Here is a 26,503-nt window from a genome sequence, read left to right on the forward strand (position 1 = left end):
AATGTGATGAAAGAAATAAAAGCTGAAATAAATCATTCTCTCTACTATTATTTTGACATTTAAAATTCTTAAAATAAAGTAGTGATCCTAACTGACCTGAGGCAGGGAATGATTTCTACGATTAAATGTCAGGAATTGTGAAAAACTGATTTTAAATGTATTTGGCTAAGGTGTTTGTAAACTTCAACTGTACATTAGATTTCGTTTTGTTTCTCACCAAACCTTATCGTATTCTTTCATAACAATCATGAGTCTCATGGAATAATTTATTAGACTTCTGAGTTATACTTTTGTGTTCTTTTGAAGCTTGAAGAGGTAGTCATGCAGGATGGTCTTCAAAGACATTAGTCATTAATCTTAAATTTAAAAAAATATTTTTATTTTTAAAACACTGGACCTTAACTATTACTTAATTTACCAATTTAAAACCATGACTTACACTGCACATAAATAACTAATACTGGCATTATATTCATGCGGTTTAGTCAGAGGGGAACTGGCCCCCACAGTGAGTCTGGTTTCTCCCAAGGTTATTTTTCTCCATTAACAACATCTTATGGAGTTTTGTGTTCCTTGCCACAGTCGCCTTCAGCTTGCTCACTGGTGTTCTAAATACAGTTATTATATCATTATTTAAGGTCTATACACATTTTACAATCATATTTAATCAAACTACACAATGATTACTTTATAGATATTACAGTTTCATTTCTGTTAAAGCATGATTTTCTGTAAAGCTGCTTTGAAACGATGTGTGTTGTGAAAAGCGCTATACAAATAAAAATGACTTGACATGACTAGTCACTTCAAACTGCCCTTGTATGACATCACTGAGCACCGTCTTTTTGTATGTGTTAATAAAAGTAAAGAAAGTCATAAAAACACAGGGGTGAGTAAACTATGACTGAATTTTCATTTTTGGGTGAACTATCCCTTTAATCCATTAATAATTGTTTTGATTTGATTATTATTAGTAGCAGCACTAGTTTTGAGTTACTATACATCTGGCCCATCTCCCTACTCTCTATTTTCATCCCAAGGCCTTCCACCCCCTACTTGTTCTGGTCACCATTCTCTTTGTTCCTTTTTCCTTTTGTCCCATGTCAATACACACTCCTGTCACCATATCTCTACACACATAATCCCTCAAACCCCCAATTCTCTCTTCTTTCAACATCTCCCGCTCTTATAACCTTCCCCGGATTGCCAATGCTAGTATCTGCTTTGTGACCTCTCTCCCTCCATCTCTCTCTCTCTCTCTCTCTCTCTCTCTCTCTCTCTCTCTCTCTCTCTCTCTCTCTCTTACTTATTCTATGTCTCTCTTTCTCTCAATTTTAAATACATTTTTTTATGACTTTTTTCGTGATTGTTTTCTCTTATAATATTGCCAAACACACAAAATAAAAAGCAGTGAGAGAGAAAAAATAAATAAAATTAAAAATAAGTAAAAAATAAAATAAATAAATAATATGCCATTATTGATAACAAAAAAATGTGCAATATATGAAATGCAGTAAAATAAAAATACAATAAAATAGAATAAAATTAGGGATGGCTAATAAATGTATAATTGTTTTTGCCCAATACTGATTTTAACTAAAAAACCTATCTGCCGATAGCGATATTTTGCCATTTATTTTCCTTATTTAGTCATCAGATCACTGTTTTGCTTAGGTACTATGCTTTAAGAAATGAACAAAGAGGTACAAAACCTATTTTATTGTTCAATAATAAATAATTCCTACTGAACATGGGATGGATCTGTTGAACATGTGACTGGCCAAAATGTAAGAGAACCACAATGACTTAAAAAGATTAACAACAAATATGATAACGATGATTGATGTTGTAATTTTTTAAACATTTTTGTACTTCAGTTTTTGCAGTTCTTAAAAATAGATATTATAATAGAATATTACAATTTAATATTATGCATATTCAACATGCTTTTTTTATTTTATTTTTTTACACACTTTATACCATGCAATACATTTCATTGATTAATTATTAAAAAACCATTGGTTTTTCATATGAGTGTTTTCATACTTTTGACCGATACGCAAATGGTTTTAATAATTAGCCGATAAATATTGGTGGCCGATACAGCTGTGCATTCCTAAATAAAATAGAGTGAATGTTTAACATTGAACCTCTAAGAAGACATTAATGAACATTAAGAAGATTTGTTTCTTAACTGTCCTCCACCAGTAAAATGTACATTTGATATTTTTTCTGCTCAACTGACAAAAATGATCTCTCTGTCTCCTCAGTGCCCGTGGGGCCATACCCCCCACCCCTGCAGCAGGTGTTCCAGGCACCCCGCAGGCCTGGCATGGGCACTGTTGGCAAACCCATCAAGTTGCTTGCCAATTACTTTGAGGTGGAGATCCCAAAAATGGACGTTTACCACTATGAAGTGGACATCAAACCTGAAAAGTGTCCTCGCCGGGTCAACAGGTAATGGCCCCGTCACCTCAAAGTTTTACATTCGTACAGTTTGTCCTCAACATGTTTGGTAGATGGGTATCAGAATAATTACACATTCAATTTAACAACTGATATATTCATATTCGGATTCACACAAAGTGTACAAACGTACATACGCATGCATGTTCATTTGAACAGATGTAATCCAGTCTCAAAGAGTAAATGATAGTATTGACTAATTTGTTGGTTAATTAAATACAATTATAATGAATATAGTGAATTGTGGTTTTATTAGCTACAGTAAATCCATGACGTTATTTGGGTCAGGATAAAATCAAACCTGGCAGAATTGCAAGGTTTGCTATGGCGAGGGCTAAAATATTTCAGTTTCCACAATTACATGAAGTATGACCTAGAAAGAAAGCTTCTTAAACCGCTCTCCCCTAATAAGGTATTAGGATAAATTGAAGTTACAGTGGGAGTATACAGAGACGGGCTCAGAACAGAAGGTGTGAATTCTGTTAATCTTCTAACTCTATTTCAGTAAGATGTAGTCGCGAGGTGCAGAACAATGACCAAAGGCAAGAACGCACACGGTGTGAATGCCCCCAGATGTAAACTTTTGCATGCAATGCACTCGTAGTAGTTTTTAAGATATGTTCATATAAGGTTAGATGGTTTAGGTTTGATCTAGTATGATATTCTGTTATATAATTCCCTCCAGGAAATACATGATAAACTATTCCTGCCTATATTTTGATAAAACATACATATTTCAGTATCAAATCACATGGCGCTCCTTTTATTTTTATTTATTCATTAAGTCCATTATTTGTTTATTTTTGTATTAATGTAAGATTTATTTATTTAGTTACTAATGTAAATAATATTTTTCAGTTATTTATTTATTTACTATTTATTTTGTTATTTAATTGATTTAATTATATATTTTTATTTATTATTTCAGTCCTTTATTTTTATTTTGTTATTAATTTAATAATTTATTTTGCCTAGGTTTTGATTATACATCAGTGTCTCAGTATGAAATCACATGAATCTCCTTTTATTTTTAAATATTTATTTATTTATTCATTCAGTCCATCATTTGTTAATTATTATTATTATTTAATTTAGTTTATTTAATGATTTTAATGATTATTATTATTATTATTATTTTCATTTCATTTAATTTGTTTAGTTATTTAGTTGTTGATTTAATTAATTTTATTTATTGTTTAATCTCCTTTTATTATTTATTTATTAATTCAGTGCATCATTTATTATTTATTAAATTAATTTGTATTTATTTTGTTAGCTAGTTATTAAATTCATTATTTTTTCATTTATTTCCTATTTGTTTATTAATTCAGTCCTTTTATTGTATTATTTGTTTAGTTATTAATTTAACAATTTCATTATTTTCATTCCTTCATTTATTGATTTGTCATTTATGTTTTTTGTTATTATTTATTTACTTTTTCTAGATATTTTGTTATTGATTTAATCAACTTTTTATTATTCTTTTTTTTTTTATTAATTATTTACTATTTAGGTATTTAGTTATTGACTATTTATTTATTTATTTATTTATTTATTCCTTCACAGAGAGGTTGTGGAGTACATGGTCCAACATTTCAAACCACAGCTCTTTGGTGACCGAAAGCCAGTTTATGACGGAAAGAAGAATATCTACACTGTTTTAGCTTTACCTATAGGCAGCGAAAAGGTACGTAAAGTAGTTACTTGCTAAGTTGCTGGGTTGCCATATTACATTTAAATATCTCTCAGTCTTCTTAAAGGGACAGTTCATCCAAAAATGAAAATTCTGTCATCATTTACTCACTCACTTTCTTCCTTCTGTGAAACATAAAAGGGAAAAAAATTAGTCATATGGGTTTGGAACAACACGAGGGTGAGTAAATGATAGAATATGACAGAATTGTATTTTTATTTTTGGGTGAACTATCCCTTTAATGGTTACTTGTCTGGTCTCCAGTTCTCTTCTCATTTTAGATGTCTCATTATTTATTGTAGGTGGACTTTGAAGTGACCATCCCTGGTGAAGGGAAAGATCGCATCTTTAAAGTGTCTATTCGTTGGCTGGCCAAGGTGTCGTGGAGGCTGCTGCAGGAGACGCTGGTCAGTGGACGTCTGCAGGTCCCTCTGGACTCTGTTCAAGCCCTCGATGTGGCCATGAGACACCTGGCCTCCATGAGGTACACTGGAAGTGGACTTACATGTTACAGAAACCATCTGACCATAATATAAAGTGACCGCATCAACTTGCTACCAAGTGCCTCCAACAAAACTCTGAATATCTAATCGGAGGGTTTTATCTTAATGCCTAAAATGTTTTTTTTGAGCTTGGATGTCTGTCCACTGTGACCATCCAGCTTTTCCATCTGCAGATACACTCCAGTCGGACGCTCCTTCTTTTCTCCTCCTGAAGGCTACTATCATCCTCTGGGTGGAGGCAGAGAGGTGTGGTTCGGCTTTCACCAGTCTGTCCGGCCGGCCATGTGGAAGATGATGCTCAACATTGATGGTATGACATCATTTATCTTACATAAATATAAATACGAATGTGTATTATATAGCCCAAGTCATATAACAAATGAAAGGGTTCATTCTCGGACTGTGACTATGTAGTTTATTTTGTTTCCTAACACCACAGTTAAATATTTATCATAAGAATCAAAAAGTAAAATATTACTTTTTTAAGACAATAAATACAAATGTCTCATGTCTGCCCTTATCACTGCTTCTGTGAGCCCCAAATGGCCACAAACTCTATATAAATAATCCAATGTTATGTCTCAGAAGTACAGAACAAAATATGCAGTCCAGTAGAAAAAGCATGATAAACTCATTTAAATTTGTTGTGGATAATTTCAGGCGGCAGCCTGAAAATGCTCCAGAACTGAAGAGTTTAAAGGAACAGTTCAACCTGTTCACCTAAATGTTCCTTAATTGTCGATTATTTAATGTCTTGAAATGTCAATCATTTGTATCCACCTTTTATCCTGAACGCGGAAATGTTCCACGATTTGATTGTTTTCGATTTCCGGTCTCCGGTGTTTTCACTCGCATCGGCGTATATTCTTAGCAGGTTGTGTCATTTTTAAGGTATTTGTAAAAATTGTCAAAAAAACATGCCAATACTTCACAGCATCACCTCAGTGTGTAGATGACATGAAGCGATGGTCAGAGATAAGTTACGTTGATATCATTAATTATTGAGTTGTTATGACAGCCAACAACTGCACAAGTTGAGCCTGAAATTCATTTTTACACCAAGTAACACTTAAATAGTTGTTGTTCTCTACTGGATCGCTCGTTTTGGCAGTTTTTACTTGTTGTTTCAAGACCAAAAATACAAAACAGGCAATTAGAATCATCATGGCGCTGCTTAGTGGTTGCTCAGGAAAACTGTGGATAGACCTTTTCAATAATGTAAACAATAACAATGGATTTGGAATGCTACTGCTCCTGGTTTACAAGAAAACCCATAAAGGAATATTCTGGATTCAATACAATTGAGCTCAATTAACAGAATTTGTGGCGTAATGTTGATTACCACAAAAATTTTCACATTTTCGTTGCCATGACGATGTAATGTAAACAAACCCTAAAATGACTGTAATAATGTAAATGCTTTTATAAAATTATAAGCCTTTTTAAAAATTTAGTGGTGATTTTTAGTGGTAATCAACATTATGCTACTAATGTTGTCGATTGAGGTTAACTTTTATTGAACCTGGAATATTACTTTAAGTAAAAAAAAAGATGTGGCTGAGCTGTGGTTCAGGTGGTAGAGCGGGTTGGCCACTAATCGCAGGGTTTGCCGAAGTGTCCTTGGGCAAGACACTGAAACCCAAGTTGCTCCCAGTGGCAGGCTATCGCCTTGCACGGCAGCACTGCCGTCATTGGTGTGTGAGTGTGTGTGTGAATGGGTGAATGAGTCACAGTGTAAAGCGCTTTGGAACCACTAAGGTTAAAAAAAGGCGCTATATAAGTGCAGACCATTTACCATTTTAGTGAAATTACTCTTATAAGTAAAGGGTTTCTTGCAACTGAAGCATTTCCAGTAACAGCATTTTTATTACCAAGAACTCTCAAAACAAAATGTCTAGCATGTGCTTTTTAAGCCTGGTTGAAACAGAACACATAAGATGCAAAAACTGAAAATAAACAATGAGGTGTCATTACCAGATCCTTAAAATAACACATTGCTGCAACAACTTTTGTGTTAATGACACACAGTGATAGGTAAAAATGAAGAAACATGTTTTTGAATACACACAGAATCTCAAAGGTTTTCATTCATGAGAAATAAGGGCTCGTGCCCCGTGGGTTTACATTGAGAGCCTTAAAATAACATGTAAAAGTGAGGAATTTAGGACAGACTCTCAAACTATTAAAATATTTAATTGCGATTAATCGCATAATTTTTGTAGTTAATCACGATTAATCACAATATCTTTATAAACATGAGTGGACAAAATATGCTTCATCCAGATGTATTTTTTCAGTCATCCATACAAAACCTACCCCACCAACAGAGTTGAACAACAGAAAATGAACACAACTCAATTCAAATTATGTACAAAATATGGTAGTTGTAAGTATTTATTTGCTTCTTTTTATGGAGTTTTGATAGACATGCAAAAAAGTCTGCACTGTCATTTACAACTGACATCAAAAACTCCTTTTAGACCCCGGTCACAATTGTAACCAGTGGGATTAAATGACAGTGTAGATTACCTGCAAGGTTCCAGCAATGTCTCCAACTTCTGCATTGGCTAGTGCACTATCAAACAGAGACGCTGTGACAGAACCTTGGAGACAGCAGTAGGGTTTCCGTTAGCCGATAATCAGTACTGCTGCTTCCTATATGCATATTACGCAGTCTGTGTAGGGCACCAGCTCCCTAGGGGGGCACCAGAAACTCCACCGGGCTGCCTTAACTGGCACACGTTATTCGTTATTCAAGGACCCGGTAGCAGTCACAGAACATAGAGGATCACCTCGCACTCACACTTTCACTTCGCGCTCGCACCGTGCCTTGCAACTTTCGTACCGCACTTCGCAGTGCAAGCAGGTGTTCAAATCTGCAATCATGTTACAGAGTTCCGAGCTGAGCTCTCTGTGCTTTGCGGGCATGTTCTACTGCTGTGCTACATTGATCAATTGCTTGGCACAGGTATCAGCATAATGTCTCCCACCATCTGTTTTCCCGACGGTCAATGCATGTGACATTAGCAGCGTTTGCTCGAATTGACTCACTTCTCATGAGCTACAGTTTATTGAAAGGGTCATATTACACGTTAACGGCGTTTAAAAAAATTTGTGCGTTGAAACCTTATTAATGCATTAACTTTGACAGCACTAGTTATGTTATGTTATGTTATGTTATGTTATGTTAGGCTAGGCTAGGCTATGCTATGCTATGCTAGGTTATGTTATGTTATGTTATGTTATGTTAGGCTAGGCTATGCTATGCTATGCTAGGCTATGCTAGGCTATGCTATGCTAGGTTATGTTAGGTTATGTTAGGTTAGGCTAGGTTAGGCTAGGCTAGGCTAGGCTAGGTTAGGCTAGGCTAGGCTAGGCTATGTTTTATATTATGTTAGGCTAGGCTAGGCTAGGCTATGTTATGCCACACTAGGTTAGGTTAGGTTAGGTTGATTCCAAAAAAACAACAGTGTAAATGTAAAAATGGACCAAGACTATAGTTTACCAAGAAGATCATTCTAACCCCCGTGCAATATTTTTATTTAAAGGTTTAGGAAATCTTATGTCCCTATTTTATTATGTGATTCCAAGTTAATGAAGCACACATACACCTTAAGAAGTATGAAAATTTGTATGACAACTAATCGTCATAATTGCAATTATTTGTGTGACAATTAATCATCGGCCAAATTTCATAATCGGGGCAGCCCTACTAGCCAGCTGGACTCTGCCTATCAAATGTAGTTAGTTGGCGAAAATCTTGTTCACATATCCAGACAAATCTAAACACTTTAATTTTCGTTAGTTCCTGGATTCCAGGGAGCATTCAGCCTCCTAAAAACAGTCAAAATTTTAATCTTGACATGTCATGACAATCTTGTTAGTGTTGCCGCCGCATGTCACAATGAATGAAGCGCCTCCAGCTGTTGTTTTGAATGTGTTTGACAACTAACCAAAACTAATGAATATTTTTTGAAACATTCTCTATAAACTTTGATCTTCAAAACTCTCCATTCTTACTGTTTCCAGTATCTGCAACGGCCTTTTACAAAGCCCAGCCTGTCATCGAGTTCATGTGTGAAGTTCTGGACATCCGCAACATTGACGAGCAGCCGAAGACACTCACTGACTCGCAAAGAGTCAGATTCACCAAGGAGATCAAAGGTGGGTCTCTTCTATTTGCACAAACCTGCACATGACTTGTCCTGCACCATTGTGACATGAACATGAATGACACCTCAAATCACTGGCCTTGTTGAGGAGAGATGTGCTATTACATTTCTAAGCAATTGGACTTATAATTTTTACCTAGCAGGTGATAAAACAGACGGACTCTCATTGAAGATTCTGAACCATGTCTAGAGACCAGATTATAGGTCGGCCGATAGTGGATTTTGCCAATACCGATAACTAAGTTGGTGAAAAAAGCAGATAACCAATTAATGGTCCAATAGTTTTTAACATTTATTTATAGAATAATAAAAAAAGTCTTAGTCTTTCCTTACTATGAAGGGCACAGACAGTGAGGCTAAAAGCAGTTTATTGTGCAACACGTATCCCAATAATAACCAGAGAAATTAAGTTTTGGTGCATAAAGTGGGACTTTTAACTATAAACAAGTTCAAAATACTTTGGTACTCTTATGACAGAGTGACAGAGACTTGGTTTGGTTAATGCTCTATATGCAATTATTTACAAAATGAAGCTTTTTATAGCCTATAGTTTCACCAGATGAAGGGTTTTGTATGTATATATTTCACCAGATGAGGTGTGTTGATAAGGAATAAAAAAAAGTGGGAAAAAAATAAAATACCAGCAACTATCGGCATTGATTTGTTTTCGATAACTGATAAAAAGCAACTATCAGCACCGATTAATCTGTAAAACCGATATATCAGTCTACTTCTAGACCAGATATCAAATTACTTTGGATGTTTTTTTTTTGTTTGTTTGTTTTTTTTTCTCCCCTTTTTCTCCCCAGTTTGGAATGCCCAATTCCCAATGCGCTCTAAGTCCTCGTGGCGGCATAGTGACTCGCCTCAGTCCGGGTGGCGGAGGACGAATCTCAGTTGCCTCCGCGTCTGAGACCGTTAATCTGTGCATTTTATTACGTGGCTTGTTAAGCACGTTACCGCAGAGACATAGCATGTGTGGAGGCTTCACGCTATTCTCCGTGGCATCCACAGCTCACCACGCACCCCACCGAGAGCGAGAACCACACATTATAGCGACCACGAGGAAGTTACCCCATGTTACTCTACCCTCCATAGCAACCGGGCCAATTTGTTTGCTTAGGAGACCTGGCTGGAGTCACTCAGCACACCCTGGATTTGAACTCGCGACTCCAGGTGTGGTAGTCGGCGTCTTTACTTGCTGAGCTACCCAGGACCCCAAATTACTTTGGACGTTAAAATGTTCTCAAAACTTGTAAACAAAGACTGTGATGCGGCGTGCTTGTTATATAGTAGAATAGTCAGTTGCATCCTATTGCATTATTTAATCAATACAATTGTATTTTGCATTTTGAGTTGTTTTTGAAACTTTAAACAGGTAGAAGATTATCCTGACCTCCGGTCACTGATGTACTTGTCCCTGGTTTAAGGGACTTGTAAACTGCCTTTTCTTTTGTGGAAACTCACAAAAAGTTTCCAGATTGGGCGTATTCTTTTGACCCAAAGCCCTGCCAGTGTTTGACAATGTTTGTTTGTGCATTTTGTTCTGTTGTTGGTGGACAGGCCTGAAGGTGGAAGTTACGCACTGTGGTCAAATGAAAAGGAAGTACCGCGTCTGCAACGTTACGCGTCGCCCTGCTAGCCACCAAACGTGAGTATCGTGCTGGGTAACCTTATGTGAAGTCTTCAGAATTCATTGTGTAGTTTTCTAATGGGCTTTTCACATTTTAATTTGTTTACTGATGGACATATGTTTTTATTGTATTACACAATGAAAACAACAACAACAAATATGTATGAACAGCCCCCAGTGACCTTAAAATCCATTGTTAAAAGTGATATTAACCATCTTTCAGAATGTGAAATGTTGCTAAAACCAGGGTTTAAAGTGACTTCAACCTAGGATTAAAAAATATGATTATGAAATATGATAAAGATTTAATTAATATCTCGGTTCGTCCTTTAATACAATAGTAGTTGTTTGCACTAAAGAACCCATAAACGTCAAGCAGACGTCAATATTTTCACTGAAAAATTACTTTGACCAAATGACCAATACCTATCGTATGCCTTCAGAAGACTTGGAATATGATGTACAAGCCACATTGATTACTTTTATGATGTTTTTGGGTCCTTTTTTATGTTTTAAATTAGGGATGTGTAAAAGTAATCGACTAATTGAGTACTCATTCAGCACCAACTAATCGACTATTATAAATGCTACTCGAATATTGCAAATTGATTTTCCTTTGCACATTTGCCTGCAACTCTGAATCATATTGTACTTTACCTCTGAATGTCTCACCAAATCTCGCAGTAACAACTGAGTCATTAATTGCATTTATAATGAGAATTAAATTAATGCATATTGTTTGTTAAAATTATTACTAAAGAAAAGTTTTTTGAAGTTAGCTCATTTTGAAATCATTCTTGGTGGAGTTTGTAAATAAAACCTGTCATACAGGTGTGACACCTGTTATTTTTAACTTGCATTTTAATTTATGAGTATTCGATTATTCGTTTTTTGTGGGTTAGAGTACTCAACTTTAAAATTACTCGATAATGCCCATCCCAGCTTTAATGTGAGTCACTATCAGGGTCAGGTTCGGGGGCCAAATTGCCACTGAAAGTTAAAAAATTGCCCATGAAATTCAAAATATGGGGCAAAAAAACGCACCCATTATGAGTTGTTTTATTTGTAACATTGTAACATTCTATTCTAGGCCTAGCATATACATAATATTGCTTATAAGAAATAATTATTTATGTTAACTCATTGAACTCATTTTTAGTTGAACAGTTCCTTTTAACTATAGTGTAAAAAGATGGCCCATTTTTACGCTGTGAATCTTGTCTCCAGGTTTCCTCTCCAGCTTGAGAGCGGGCAGACAGTAGAATGTACAGTGGCTCAATACTTTAAACAGAAGTACAACCTGCAGCTCAAATACCCCCACCTGCCCTGCCTACAGGTGGGACAGGAGCAGAAGCACACCTACTTGCCCCTAGAGGTGAGTGCTGTCACCTACACATCACTGATGGCAGTAGACGAGTTTCTCTGCTCTTACGTTTGCCCGCTGGTGTTCTTGTAGGTGTGTAATATTGTAGCAGGACAGCGGTGCATCAAGAAACTGACAGATAATCAAACATCCACCATGATCAAAGCTACGGCGCGCTCGGCACCAGACAGACAGGAGGAGATCAGCAGACTGGTGAGTGCTGCATACTAGCTGTGGTTTAAGTGCAACTAATGAATTTGCTTTTTAAAATAAAACAAGTATATATTTTTTTTTCAATCAGAGCAGTTGTCATTTCAAACAAACAGCTGTTTTTGTAGAAAGAAAAGGTTTAATGTAAGAAATAGTTTTATACAGCAAACTATTGGCAATTAGTTTTTTCTTGTTTTAAGCACATATCTAACCAAATTTAGTGAGCTTTATGATTAAAACAAGAAAAAAAAACTACTTGCCAATGAGGTATGAAAAATAAACTTAATATACTCTCTGAAAAGTGTTGATATCTTATGCTTTTTTGCCTCAAAAATGTACTGTTTTTTAAGGAGTGTACATATATGTGTGTGTGTGTGTGTGTGTGTATATATATATACACACACACACTGGCGGCCAAAAGTTTGGAATATTGTACAGATTTTGCTCTTATGGAAGAAATTGGTACTTTTATTCACCAAAGTGGCATTCAACTGATCACAGTGTATAGTCAGGACATTAATAACATGAAAAATGACTATTACAATTTGAAAACAATGTTAAGAACTTCTTAAACTACTTCAAAGAGTTCTCTTCAAAAAATCCTCCATGTGCAGCAATGACAGCTTTGCAGATCCTTGACATTCTAGCTGTCAGTTTGTCCAGATACTCAGGTGACATTTCACCCCACACTTCCTGTAGCACTTGCCATAGATGTGACTGTCTTGTCGGGCAATTCTCACACACCTTACAGTCTAGCTGATCCCACAAAAGCTCAATGGGGTTAAGATCCAGAACACTCTTTTCCAATTATCTGTTGTCCAATGTCTGTGTTTCTTTGCCCACTCTAACCTTTTCTTTTTGTTTTTCTGTTTAAAAGTGGCTTTTTCTTTGCAATTCTTCCCATAAGGCCTGCACCCCTGAGTCTTCTCTTTACTTTTGTACATGAAACTGGTGTTGAGCGGGTAGAATTCAATGAAGCTGTCAGCTGAGGACATGTGAGGCGTCTATTTCTCAAACTAGAGACTCTGATGTACTTATCCTCTTGTTTAGTTGTACATCTGGTCTTCCACATCTCTTTCTGTCCTTGTTAGAGACAGTTGTCCTTTGTCTTTGAAGACTGTAGTGTACACCTTTGAAATCTTCAGTTTTTGGGCAATTTCAAACATTGTATAGCCTTCATTCCTCAAAACAATGATTGACTGATGAGTTTCTAGAGAAAGCTGTTTCTTTTTTGCCATTTTTGACCTAATATTGACCTTAAGACATGCCAGTCTATTGCATACTGTGGCAACTCAAAAACAAACACAAAGACAATGTTAAGCTTCATTTAATGAACCAAATAGCTTTCAGCTGTGTTCGATATAATGGCAAGTGATTTTCTAGTACCAAATGATCAATTTAGCATGATTACTCAAAGATAAGGTGTTGGAGTGATGGCTGCTGTCTAGATTTGATCAAAAATGACTTTTTTCAAATAGTGATGGTGCTGTTTTTTACATCAGTAATGTCCTGACTATACTTTGTGATCAGTTGAATGCCACTTTGGTGAATTAAATTACCAATGTCCTTCAGAAACAACAAAATCTGTACATTATTCCAAACTTTTGGCCGCCAGTGTGTGTGTGTGTGTGTGTATATATATATATATATATATATATATATATATATATTTAGTATTTTACTATAAAACAAGACAAAAATACTGATTAAGGAAATTATTTTTGAGGTTTATGATTTAAACAAGGAAAAACTATTTGCCGAGCTATGAAAAATAAACTTGATTGAAAATATTCTCTGAAAACAAGTCTTTCTTTCTTTTTTTTGTTTTTTTCTTTTTTTTTAAGGATGTTTACAATTTGTTTTATGATAAAGCAAGACAAAAAAAACTGATTAAGATTTTTTTTTTTTAGGTTTATGATTTAAAAAAAACTTTAGGTATGTTAAAAAAAAAAGTTAGGTATGAAAAAGAAACTTTTTTCTCCCCAATTTGGAATACCCAATTCCCACTACTTAGTAGGTCCTCGTGGTGGCGCAGTTACTCACCTCAATCCGGGTGGTGGAGGACAAGTCTCCGTTGCCTCCGCTTCTGAGACCGTCATTCCGCGCATCTTATCACGTGACTCGTTGTGCATGACACCGCGGAGACTCGCAGCATGTGGAGACTCATTCTACTCTCCGCGATCCACACACAACTTACCACGCCCCATTGAGAGTGAGAACCCCTAATCGTGACCATGAGGAGGTTACCTCATGTGAGTCTACCCTCCCTAGCAACCAGACCAATTTGGTTGCTTAGGAGACCTGGCTGGAGTCACTCAGCACACCCTGGATTCGAACTCGCGTCTCCAAGGGTGGTATTCTGGCGCCCTAGGTGAGATCCCTGTTGCTGCCCCTGTTGGGGGGGAGGGGAGGGTGTTTGGGGTGTGTTGCGGTGGCCTCCTCTTTGGCGCCCCCCCAGCAGGTGGCTCCCTAGGTGACCGCCTAGTTCGCCCATGCCTAGTAACGGCCCTGGTTGGTAGTCAGCGTCAATACTCGCTGAGCTACCTAGGCCCCTCATGAAAAATAAACTTAATACAAAATATTCAAGTCTTGATATCTTTAATTGTTTCACATCTCAAAGAATAATTGTCTTTTAAGGATGTTTACATATATTTTTTTACAATAAAACAAGACAAAAATAATGAATATGAAAATTATTTTTGAGGTTTTTGATTAAAACAAGGAAAAAACTATTTGCCAACGAGGTATGAAAAATAAACCTAATTTAAAATATTCTCTGAAAAGTCTTGATTTTTTACAATTACAGTTTGTTTTACAATAAAACAAGACAAAAATACTGATTAAAAAAAATATATATATATTTTTGAGGTTTATAATTTAAACAAGAACAAATATATTTCAAAATATTCTCTGAAAATAAGTCTTGATATCAGATGCATTTTGCCTCACATAATTATTATTATTATTATTTTTTGAAGGATGTTTAAGAAAAGGGTTTTCTTCCACATAATAAACTCAAGGAAGAACAAAATTTTAATTATTTTCATTTATATACACCGATACATACAGTTAAACAGCAATACCTACTACCTACATATGTTTTTTTACTAAAACATTTTAAGATATGAAAAACACCATGTGGAGACTTCCTGTGAACATTGTTCTAATACAGTTCTGCTACTGAAGTTTAAATCTGATTTGCAATTAAATCATCTCCTACTTGGCTGATCGTAGATTTGTGGTCATACCACAGACTTCTGCTTTTCTCCATCACGGCACTCGAAAATGACATAAGATGACATCATCAGCTTCCATGAATCTTGTTAGCATGAGCATGAGTTGGCATCGTAATGGGTCATCATCAACTATAGCTGTAATGAACACTGTAGAGTCAGTGAGTTAATAGGGCTGTTGTCATAGTGATTCATTTGTTCAGTTCTGTTCTTACATCCTATGTTGTGTCTCTACAATTTCCTCCCAAAACAAGACAAATAAAGGAACATGAATTAATTTGAGATTGATTTAGGTTCACATTCAGATACTAATGTAAACATAATTTGAGGTCTGTATTTAATACTAATAGATTGGTAATAAACCAATATATTGTCCAGACAATAAACAGCTGATATTTGGTTATTTTGAGCTTGGCCAATTAACAGAAAAATCAGCTCCCCTTTTTTGCAAATTCCAGACAACCGACAGCCTTGTCAGAGACTAAGCCTTCTCATTCATTTGTGACTTTTGAGGAAATACTGTGTTAAATAAGTGTTAATATAATTTCAAAATGTTTGTTTGTTGCAACAAATTTTACTATATAAATGTCTGCATTTATCTGCATTGGTATCAACCATTTAAAAAAAAAACCCACATCTGTCTACCATTATAGTATTTTTCCAGATCTTTAAATACAACATTAAAAATGCAACTCACACAAAACAATTATTTTAAAACACCTCTACTAAGATGAACCTGTTTTCTATTTCTGAGTTCAAAGTCATTTAGCTTTTTTTTTCCTGCAGCTTAAAGTTAAATGTCATGTGGTGTAACCGTTCGGAGACATTAAAGCGTCATTAGAAAATAAAATTATTGAAAAATAAATGTGGGCACGAGTTGTGCAGAATAGTAAGCGAAGTGAAACAGTTTTATTTTCAAATATGATTCATATTTGAAAAATGTTTGTCCTTGAAATCAAAGTCAGGCGGTGTAACCAACATGTAGTTAGCCATTTAGTTGGAATGTGATCAAAAACATAAAGCAAAAAAGACCCCTTTATACCCTCATGACTGTGCGTGAAGTTTTAAAAAATTATTATTTTGTCATATTATTAAATTATCAATATTTGTACATTTTTATGAAAAGGCACTGTGACGAGGAGGAGGGCGGGGCCGGGCTGTGACTACGCACGCCCAGCCCTCAATCGGGCTAATCAGCCGAGGAGAGGGATAAGTGCAGCGGAATGTGGCAGTTCGGGAGAGAGAGAGCTGTATGCAGCTGCAATGTGTGCATTTATGTTTTTGTGTCTTTTCAGGTCTCCCTCCGCCATCACTATAATTACGGCCCAGGTGACGAGCCTTACCGCTCTCCCGAACTGCAGCTTTCTACTGCACTTATCCCTCTCCTTGGCTGATTAGCCCGATTGTGGGCCGGGCGTGTGTAGTCACAGCCTGGCCCCGCCCTCCTCCTCATCACAGTGCCTTTTCATAAAAATGTACAAATATTGATAATTTTATAATATGACAAAATAATGATTTTTTTAAAACTTCACGCACAGTCATGAGGGTATAAAGGGGTCTTTTTTGCTTTAAAACGTTAAAAATGTAATGTATTTTTTGTTATTTGTTTTCAAAAAAAATAAAAATAAATAATAATAATATGGATTTTTTTATTTTTATTGTTTTTTTTTACAAATATTAATTTATCTGTAAATTGCATTTTTTTTAATGTATTTTTGAATTATTTAATACTGTAGATCTGGGCAAAAAAATAAATGAAAAATAAATAAAAAATGAGCATCATATCATTGATCCACATGTATTAAAAATGAAATCTCTTGTAGTGGTAGACCGCTGCGAGTTTTTCAGTGATTCAATAAATGCCACAGATGTTTTTTAAATTTTTTTATTGTATTACCACTGTGCATAAAATGTGCTATATAAATAAACTTGCCTTTAATTTATGAAACCGACATGGACACAAATATTACATTTCCACTAATTTGACTTGTTTTAAGATACAAATTAAACGATTTCTCTCTTTTATCACCTCGGACAACTTTACTTGTCAATGACCCATATACCTGCATTTTATAATATTTTAAGATTTGAACATAACAAAAGTAAATGTAGACATATACAATATAAAACAGGATTAGCAGTGTATAAAATCATACTCAAGTTGAGCATTAAACTCAATATGATATCAAAATTGATCCTATTTTTACGTTCCTGGTCTTACGGTGAATAATTCATTGGTACACATTATTAAAAAAAATAAATAAATAAAATTGTAATAACAATAGCGAGCATTAGCGTGAACACTTTCAGGTCAGCTACAGACATTGCAGGGCAACAGTTTGAAGAGAGTCTTGCTGAGCAAGTTAAATAATCTTATAAGCATGTTTATATCTTGCTATCTGAATAATTGCACACCGGGTTGCTACACTACGCACTAAGTACATAAACATCCAATGCATAGTTTGGTTTTGGTCTAAGACTTGAATCTGTAAGAGTCATAATCATATTTTTGTGTTTCTTTTTCCCCAGATGAAGAATGCAAATTTTAATCTTGACCCGTACATTCAAGAGTTTGGTATCAAGGTGAAGGACGACATGGCAGAGGTGACGGGGAGAGTTCTGCCTGCACCGATCCTGCAGTACGGTGGTCGGGTAAGACACACAACAGAACGTATCCAGTCATATCTTCATCCTTTAACTACTTTACACCTTCTGTAACAGGTTCTGTAACATTGTCTACACTTGATGTTTGTAGCAAACCAGACAAAATTAGATTGCTCCCATTCTTAAATGCAACAGCGCTGTCTACACTGAAAACAGCTGTTGTCTGTTGACGGACACCCAATTTCTATATTTTTGGTGCTAAAGAGTTTTCATTAAATGCTTAAACAACTTCTGATCATTACATCAAATGCCAGCTCATGATGTTTTTTTGGCCCTGGCCTACTAATTTAAAGACCCCATGAGTTAGCTTCGAGGTTATCTATATTCTAGTGTACATCTATAAGTTGACAAAATTAACTTTTGGCAGATAAGCACATTTAAAATGTACATTCACATCTAGAGAAATGGACTAAAATGAATGATAACTCTGCTTGCAGACTCAGGGGCATATACACATTTATGTCCAATAAAATGCTTCGAAAAAGATAATGTCCCTCCTCCTTATGCGTAGGATACATTGTATCTGCAGGTTTAAGGTAAATTGAAGACATTTTTAATGCCGATTTAAAAAGAATTTAAGGCCATTTATGTACATATTTTTTTTAGTCAATAAATAGTAGTCAAAATTTGCCTTTTGATGGTGTTTACATTTTTCAGATGGTTTAAAATGGTGATTTTTACCTCCAAAAGAATCATAATATGGAAAAAAACAGCAATTGTTGCAAGGTAAAATAATTAAGTCGAAATAGTCCCACTTTTTCAATAAATGAGTCATTTATTTATATGCAATAATATGTTAATACATACTGTATAAATAAATAATAGCGCTGTCGATTTAGTGCATTATTTCAGTGTGATTAATTATATAAAAAATAAATAATTTATCACACATTTGCACATGTACAGTGAAGTTCTTTTTTTTCACATATCCCGGCTAGGCTGGGGTCAGAGTGCAGGGTCAGCCATGATACAGCGCCCCTGGAGCAGATAGGGTCAAGGGCCTTGCTCAAGGGCCCAACAGTGGCATCTTGACACCCGGCCTTCTGATCAGTAACCCAGAGCCTTAACCGCTGAGCCACCACTGCCCCTGTATAATGCATTGATAGGGGAAAATGGACGCCATGCAAGGAGCAGACGTGTGAGCGACGAGCTCTGCGCACTTTGCTGAATTTTTGATTATTCTCATGTTATAATCTGGTGAAATCTGATACACCCAGTTACACATTTGTCCTTTGTTGCAAAACATGGCAACGAAGTCAAAATCCTCGGGCTCTGGAGATGTTAAAAGACACTTACTTGTTCAGGACGAAAGCCCCGACAGGCCTACAGACCGGGGACTCGATTTGGATGGCGCGGTGAGAGAGGAGATCCAGCGTCAGTTGTCCAACATGTCGATGATGTTGACGAAGATTCTTGCTGACTTGGAGGATCTCGCTGTAATACGTCGATCGATCACGGCGATGGAAATAAAATTCTCTGAGTTAGGTACAAGAGTGTCTGATGTTGAAAAACGATTTTCTGGAATCTTCGGAGAGGGAATCATCCGCTAATCCGCCCGTGACCAAAGTTGATGTGGAACATCTCCTTGAAAAGCTTGAAGATCTTGAAAATAGAAACCGCAGGAATAACGTTCGAATTGTTGGAATTCCTGAGCATGAGGAGGGCAGAGATATGGTGAAATTCGTGGACGAGCTTTTCCCGAGTCTGCTCGACAAAAAATAATACGTTAAAAAAATGTACGCACTTAATCATGTCCCAGACCATAATAAGGAATATTCCTTATATCTGAGCAATTCATGCTTGGAGTACCACATGTTTTCTCCAGGGGGCAGTAAGCGACACTTCAGCTGTATAGGCAACATGCAGCTTATACAGAGAACAAACCACACTTACCGACAGCAGACAACAATCTTGTTGAGAACACATTCTTGTATTCAAAACACAGCTTGATGGAGCGCCAATCTGAACGTAGGGATCTCAAGATGTTTATTTCTAAGTTTCAACCGAGACATTCCAAAAGCATCCGTCTGACACAGTTGTACATTGACGCATCCTTAAACAAGCCCTCATAATAAATCTCAGACTGATTGACAAATTCATTTTCAAAATGGGTTGCTGTGAACTGTAGACCAATGATTGGCTTATGTTCAATAATATAGAAACAAACATTATATTGAATTCTAAAGCCAATTTTTGTATCGTCTTTTTTAATGCTTTACTTGTGTGCCCAAATAATGTAATGCATTTTAATTATCTGTATTTTTTTATATATATATATATATATATATATATATATATATATATATATATATATACGTTTTATTTATAATTATTTAAATATAACTATTTATAATTATTTAATCATTATATACTGAATTGTTGCTATTTTATGGGCTTTCTCTGCAAATATTTATGTATGCAATTAATTGCGATTAATTGTGATTAATTAATCGGCATACCATGACAGCCCTATAAATAGCAATAGATGATCTATCGTTTTTTTTTATATGTTCATTCACATGAATGAACCGATTAACTAGAATGAATCGGACATTACAACACTTCATATGTGACAGAGGACAGATGAGGAGGGCTCGTCCCTCAGCTCGCTTGGCTGTAAACTACGTGTGCAAACATTAAAAACAGATTATTAATTCTCATGCATATCTCAGCCAACAGAAAACTGAGCCGGGTTGCAAAGGACACAGTTAAAGGTGAATGATGGCATTTTTTATTTATAGAAATGCAGCATTGCATCTTTACCTCAAAGCCCCTTAACTTGGCAGTAACGTCTCTTGTCTTTCCGTCAAGAAATTTAAGACTTCATTGAATGATATTAAAGAACTTTTCTATGATATGTAAGATATTTAAGACTTTTAAAGGCCTTCAGTTTTAAAAACTGAATTTAAAATACTTTTTTAAGGATCCACAGACACCCTGCAATAGCAAGCAGCAAATCTTGATTCATGTCTCTGGTGTAAAATAAGGCTATTGGATATTTAACCCTTGAATGATCGTACGGGTCAATTTGACCCATTTAAACATTTAACACTGATTTACATCAACTTAACTTTAACTGTTTGGCCTTAAACTTCATGACATCCTCCACAGTGGTTATCCAAACCTGGAAATGACATTTTTTAAATGTATTTGTAAACAAAGCTATAAAAAAAGTACCTAAGAATGTCCTCCGGGTCAATTTGACCCGGTTCATACAAAGACTTACAAGAAAGCTTTAAAATGGTAGAACAGTTCAAAATTATTATTATTTTTTACCCCCCTCACACACACATGTGCACGCACACACATATAAGTTGTCACAATAATATGTATTTATATTATAAATATAAATACATTAGGAACAATAGAAAAAATGGGAACAAATGTCTCCAAGTGTGTCCCTCCTGATGTAAACCCTGCCTAAGGTTATGCAGATGATGTGGTGTTGTCATCTAGACAGGAGAGTGTCATTACCAACATGATCTCATGTGCAAACAAATTCTTACAGTGGTCGGGATTGAAGATGAAGAGTACCAAGTGTGCTGTTTTCTATGACAGGTGGAAAAAAGGTGGAAAAAAGGTGGTACAAAGCCAAAAGTGACAAGCTTCCCGAATTCTTAATTCATGGGGAAAGCCTAAAAGTATATGCCAGACATGAGAACTAGTGTTATCTGGGTCATAAATGTCATTAATGTCGCAGGAGGCTGGGAGGAACGATATAACTAATGAATAGGTAAACAGGTTGGAATTGATTGATACATCCCCATTACCCTCGATCATACAGGCTGTCCGGGAAGTTGTGCTCGCCAAAATTCAGCACTTCTTTTGTAATGTAGTCTTGTTGAGATGGACGATAAGACTGTGAGTTTTGTCAGGAAATGGCTGGGATTAAACACACACAACAGGAGACATTATCTTTTGCAGTAGGCGGGCAGGTGGGCTGGGTATCCCTAACTTCGAGTGGCTTTATAATGCGACCAGTATAAACCACCTGCTCTGCATGTTAAACAATGATGATTCAGTGGTGTGTGAATTGGCTCCAGATTCACTTTTTCTAGATACAGCAAAACGTAAAGTTCCATGCTTGAGCAACAAGAGAGCAGTTTCTTGGGTTTTAAAAAATAAGGCCAATGGGAAACTGGATTTGATCCTGTAAGATATTCTTGATTATAACTGTGAATCCAAATAAGCATTTAAATGTGGTTCAAGGCAAGCAAAATGTGACACACACACAAGTTGTCACAATATTATTACCTCAATATAAAAAGAATAGAAGTCAATGGATACAAATGGGAACATGTGTGTGTGTCTGTCTCTCTCTGGGTGTGTGTGTGTGTGTGGTTCAAGCAAAAGTCAACCCCCACACACCCACATGCTGACAAAATCACAAGTACACACACACACACACACAAACAAGTTGTCACAATATTATTACCTCAATATAAAAAGAATGGAAGTCAATGGATGTAATGGGAACACATGTGTGTATGTCTCTGTGTGTGTGGGTGTGTGTGTGTGTGTGTGTACAGGTTTTGCTATACTTGTGAGGACCAAGTATTGAGTATCAACCTGTTATGTGAGGACATTTCTGGTTGTGAGGACCTTTTGGGTGGTCCTCACAAGGGAAATGGCATATTAAATGATGTTTTTTTTATTTATGTAAAAATGCAAAAAGGTTTCTGTGATGGTTAGGTTTAGGGGTAGGGTTAGAGTTAGGGGATAGAATATATAGATTGTACAGTATAAAAATCATTATGTCTATGGAGGGGCCTCACAAGTATAGCAAATCCAACGTGTGTGTGTGTGTGTGTGTGTGTGTGTGTGGTTCAAGCAAAAGTTGAACCCCACACACCCAAACCCCAACAAAATCACAAGTACACACAAACACATACGCACACACAAACAAACACACATACCCAAACACATACTGCAAGTTGTCATATTATTAGCTCAATAGAAAAACAATGGGAGTCAATGGGAACAAATGTGTGTAACACACACGCATACATAAATACACACTGTACATACATATATTATAATGTAAATTTAGAGCATTTACTGTATATAAAATTAGTACATTTTACATTTGTAAATTAGTGAAAGGTTAGGTATTGGGGAGAAAATGTGCAAAATGTGACTGTTGTGCTGTTATAAACGAGTCGGGTCAAATTGACCCGGTGAGATCAACAGTGCAATTTGTCCCACCCAACTTTCTTTTTTAGTAGGAATACTGCACTGGTCAAGCCATTTCATGGGATCTTTGTATTATCTTTCATTTCTAACTATATGTTGTAACAATACTTACATAATATTAATTATAAAATAACAAGTCAAGTTTTATAGCAATGGATTTCTGTTGAAAATAAAGAGATATTTGTAGTTATTCATGCATTTTACTGTTGCTAAAGTTTAGCCTCATGCTTTTACAGCTTATCGTTCTGTTAGTTGCTGTGCCGCTTCAACGCTTCTAGTCTAGACAACTAGTGTAACATATCATTTGTTTATTTTCTAAATTCTCGCTCTTTCTCTGTCACCCAACAGAATCGTGCCATTGCGACTCCCAACCAGGGTGTGTGGGACATGAGAGGAAAACAGTTTTATAACGGGATTGAGATCAAAGTTTGGGCCATCGCCTGCTTCGCCCCGCAGAAACAGTGTCGAGAAGAGGTGCTCAAGTAAGGATGGTCAAATTTATTCCAGATTAAAAGAGTCAGAAGTAGTTGATGAATTTCAGTGGTGATGTGAGCGATCTCGTCCTCAGAAACTTCACCGACCAGCTGCGCAAGATCTCAAAGGACGCAGGGATGCCCATCCAGGGCCAGCCATGTTTCTGTAAGTATGCACAGGGAGCAGACAGCGTGGAGCCCATGTTCAGACATTTGAAGAACACTTACTCTGGCCTTCAGCTCATCATCGTTATTCTTCCTGGAAAAACACCCGTCTATGGTGAGATCTGATTCTGACATCACACAGAGAGACACACTCCTTCAAACACATTTTTTTGTTTTTTTCGTATGTGTGTGAATGTGTGTTGTGTTTGTGCAGCTGAAGTGAAGCGTGTTGGAGACACTCTTCTTGGAATGGCCACTCAGTGTGTGCAGGTGAAAAACGTGGTGAAAACGTCCCCTCAGACGCTCTCTAACCTCTGCCTCAAAATCAACGTCAAACTGGGCGGCATCAATAACATCCTGGTGCCACATCAACGGTGAGACGCTCGAGGATATTTCTCTGGATGTGTTCATGTGGATCTTTGAGGACTGAAAATTAACTCTTAGATTCTCAGGAAACATGAACACTTTTTTTTAACCTGTTCACAGGTCTGCAGTTTTCCAGCAGCCAGTGATCTTCCTGGGAGCTGATGTTACTCACCCTCCGGCTGGTGATGGAAAGAAACCCTCCATTACTGCTGTGAGCATGACAGCTTTACCTCTAGACTTTCTTTGGTATATTGAATGAGATTTTTATTAGTCACGTAGGGATAGGTCACAACTGATCTCCTTACAACCGACTGGTTATTAGTGAGGTTGAATAGTTTATCTACCGGTACATTATTTTTTATATATATATATATATATACACACACACACACACACACACACACACACACACACACACACACACACACACACACATATATATATATATATATATATATATATATATATATATATATATATATATATATATATATATATATATACAGGTGCATCTCAATAAATTAGAATGTCGTGGAAAAGTTCATTTATTTCAGTAATTCAACTCAAATTGTGAAACTCGTGTATTAAATAAATTCAATGCACACAGACTGAAGTAGTTTAAGTCTTTGGTTCTTTTAATTGTGATGATTTTGGCTCACATTTAACAAAAACCCACCAATTCACTATCTCAACAAATTAGAATACATCATAAGACCAATAAAAAAAACATTTTTAGTGAATTGTTGGCCTTCTGGAAAGTATGTTCATTTACTGTATATGTACTCAATACTTGGTAGGGGCTCCTTTTGCTTTAATTACTGCCTCAATTCGGCATGGCATGGAGGTGATCAGTTTGTGGCACTGCTGAGGTGGTATGGAAGCCCAGGTTTCTTTGACAGTGGCCTTCAGCTCATCTGCATTTTTTGGTCTCTTGTTTCTCATTTTCCTCTTGATAATACCCCATAGATTCTCTATGGGGTTCAGGTCTGGTGAGTTGCTGGCCAGTCAAGCACACCAACACCATGGTCATTTAACCAACTTCTGGTGCTTTTGGCAGTGTGGGCAGGTGCCAAATCCTGCTGGAAAATGAAATCAGCATCTTTAAAAAGCTGGTCAGCAGAAGGAAGCATGAAGTGCTCCAAAATTTCTTGCTAAACGGGTGCAGTGACTTTGGTTTTCAAAAAACACAATGGACCAACACCAGCAGATGACATCGCACCCCAAATCATCACAGACTGTGGAAACTTAACACTGGACTTCAAGCAACTTGGGCTATGAGCTTCTCCACCCTTCCTCCAGACTCTAGGACCTTGGTTTCCAAATGAAATACAAAACTTGCTCTCATCTGAAAAGAGGACTTTGGACCACTGGGCAGCAGTCCAGTTCTTCTTCTCCTTAGCCCAGGTAAGACGCCTCTGACGTTGTCTGTGGTTCAGGAGTGGCTTAACAAGAGGAATACGACAACTGTAGCCAAATTCCTTGACATGTCTGTGTGTGGTGGCTCTTGATGCCTTGACCCCAGCCTCAGTCCATTCCTTGTGAAGTTCACCCAAATTCTTGAATCGATTTTGCTTGACAATCCTCATAAGGCTGCGGTTCTCTCGGTTGGTTGTGCATCTTTTTCTTCCACACTTTTTCCTTCCACTCAACTTTCTGTTAACATGCTTGGATACAGCACTCTGTGAACAGCCAGCTTCTTTGGCAATGAATGTTTGTGGCTTACCCTCCTTGTGAAGGGTGTCAATGATTGTCTTCTGGACAACTGTCAGATCAGCAGTCTTCCCCATGATTGTGTAGCCTAGTGAACCAAACTGAGAGACCATTTTGAAGGCTCAGGAAACCTTTGCAGGTGTTTTGAGTTGATTAGCTGATTGGCATGTCACCATATTCTAATTTGTTGAGATAGTGAATTGGTGGGTTTTTGTTAAATGTGAGCCAAAATCATCACAATTAAAAGAACCAAAGACTTAAACTACTTCAGTCTGTGTGCATTGAATTTATTTAATACACGAGTTTCACAATTTGAGTTGAATTACTGAAATAAATGAACTTTTCCACGACATTCTAATTTATTGAGATGCACCTGTGTGTGTATATATATATATATATATATATATATATATATATATATATAGCAACCCTAATACAGTGTGTGTGACAGTGTGCTGTGCTTTTAGACAGTTTGCACAATAAAACCCTCTTGGACAAATTTGTCTAAATATTTTGACAAAATTATTGATGAAAATTTTCATTGACTTGTGTTTTTTCATTTAGTTTACAATAATGAAGATGAGATCAAAAATAAGCATCATGACAATAATGAAACTGTTCTATATATACTATACATACTGTTAATGAAAATATGACAG

General features: G+C 36.3%; 1 protein-coding gene across 2 annotated transcripts in view; it reads left to right on the forward strand.

Moving 5' to 3' along the window:
* Positions 1–26,503, forward strand: part of LOC127454299 (protein argonaute-1) — a 59,692-nt gene that overhangs the window by 18,768 nt on the left and 14,421 nt on the right. For both annotated transcript variants that reach the window (XM_051721403.1, XM_051721402.1), the window contains exons 2-14: positions 2,271–2,457; positions 4,033–4,153; positions 4,462–4,643; positions 4,836–4,972; positions 8,692–8,826; positions 10,398–10,485; positions 11,695–11,842; positions 11,924–12,043; positions 17,803–17,925; positions 23,479–23,612; positions 23,699–23,883; positions 23,983–24,142; positions 24,255–24,345. In XM_051721403.1, coding sequence (XP_051577363.1) covers positions 2,333–2,457; positions 4,033–4,153; positions 4,462–4,643; positions 4,836–4,972; positions 8,692–8,826; positions 10,398–10,485; positions 11,695–11,842; positions 11,924–12,043; positions 17,803–17,925; positions 23,479–23,612; positions 23,699–23,883; positions 23,983–24,142; positions 24,255–24,345 — 1,749 coding nt within the window. In that variant the 5' untranslated portion in view covers positions 2,271–2,332. The remainder of the gene's footprint in view (positions 1–2,270; positions 2,458–4,032; positions 4,154–4,461; positions 4,644–4,835; positions 4,973–8,691; positions 8,827–10,397; positions 10,486–11,694; positions 11,843–11,923; positions 12,044–17,802; positions 17,926–23,478; positions 23,613–23,698; positions 23,884–23,982; positions 24,143–24,254; positions 24,346–26,503) is intronic.

Source organism: Myxocyprinus asiaticus, chromosome 16, assembly GCF_019703515.2.
Source record: "Myxocyprinus asiaticus isolate MX2 ecotype Aquarium Trade chromosome 16, UBuf_Myxa_2, whole genome shotgun sequence".
Taxonomy (NCBI): Eukaryota; Metazoa; Chordata; class Actinopteri; order Cypriniformes; family Catostomidae; genus Myxocyprinus; species Myxocyprinus asiaticus.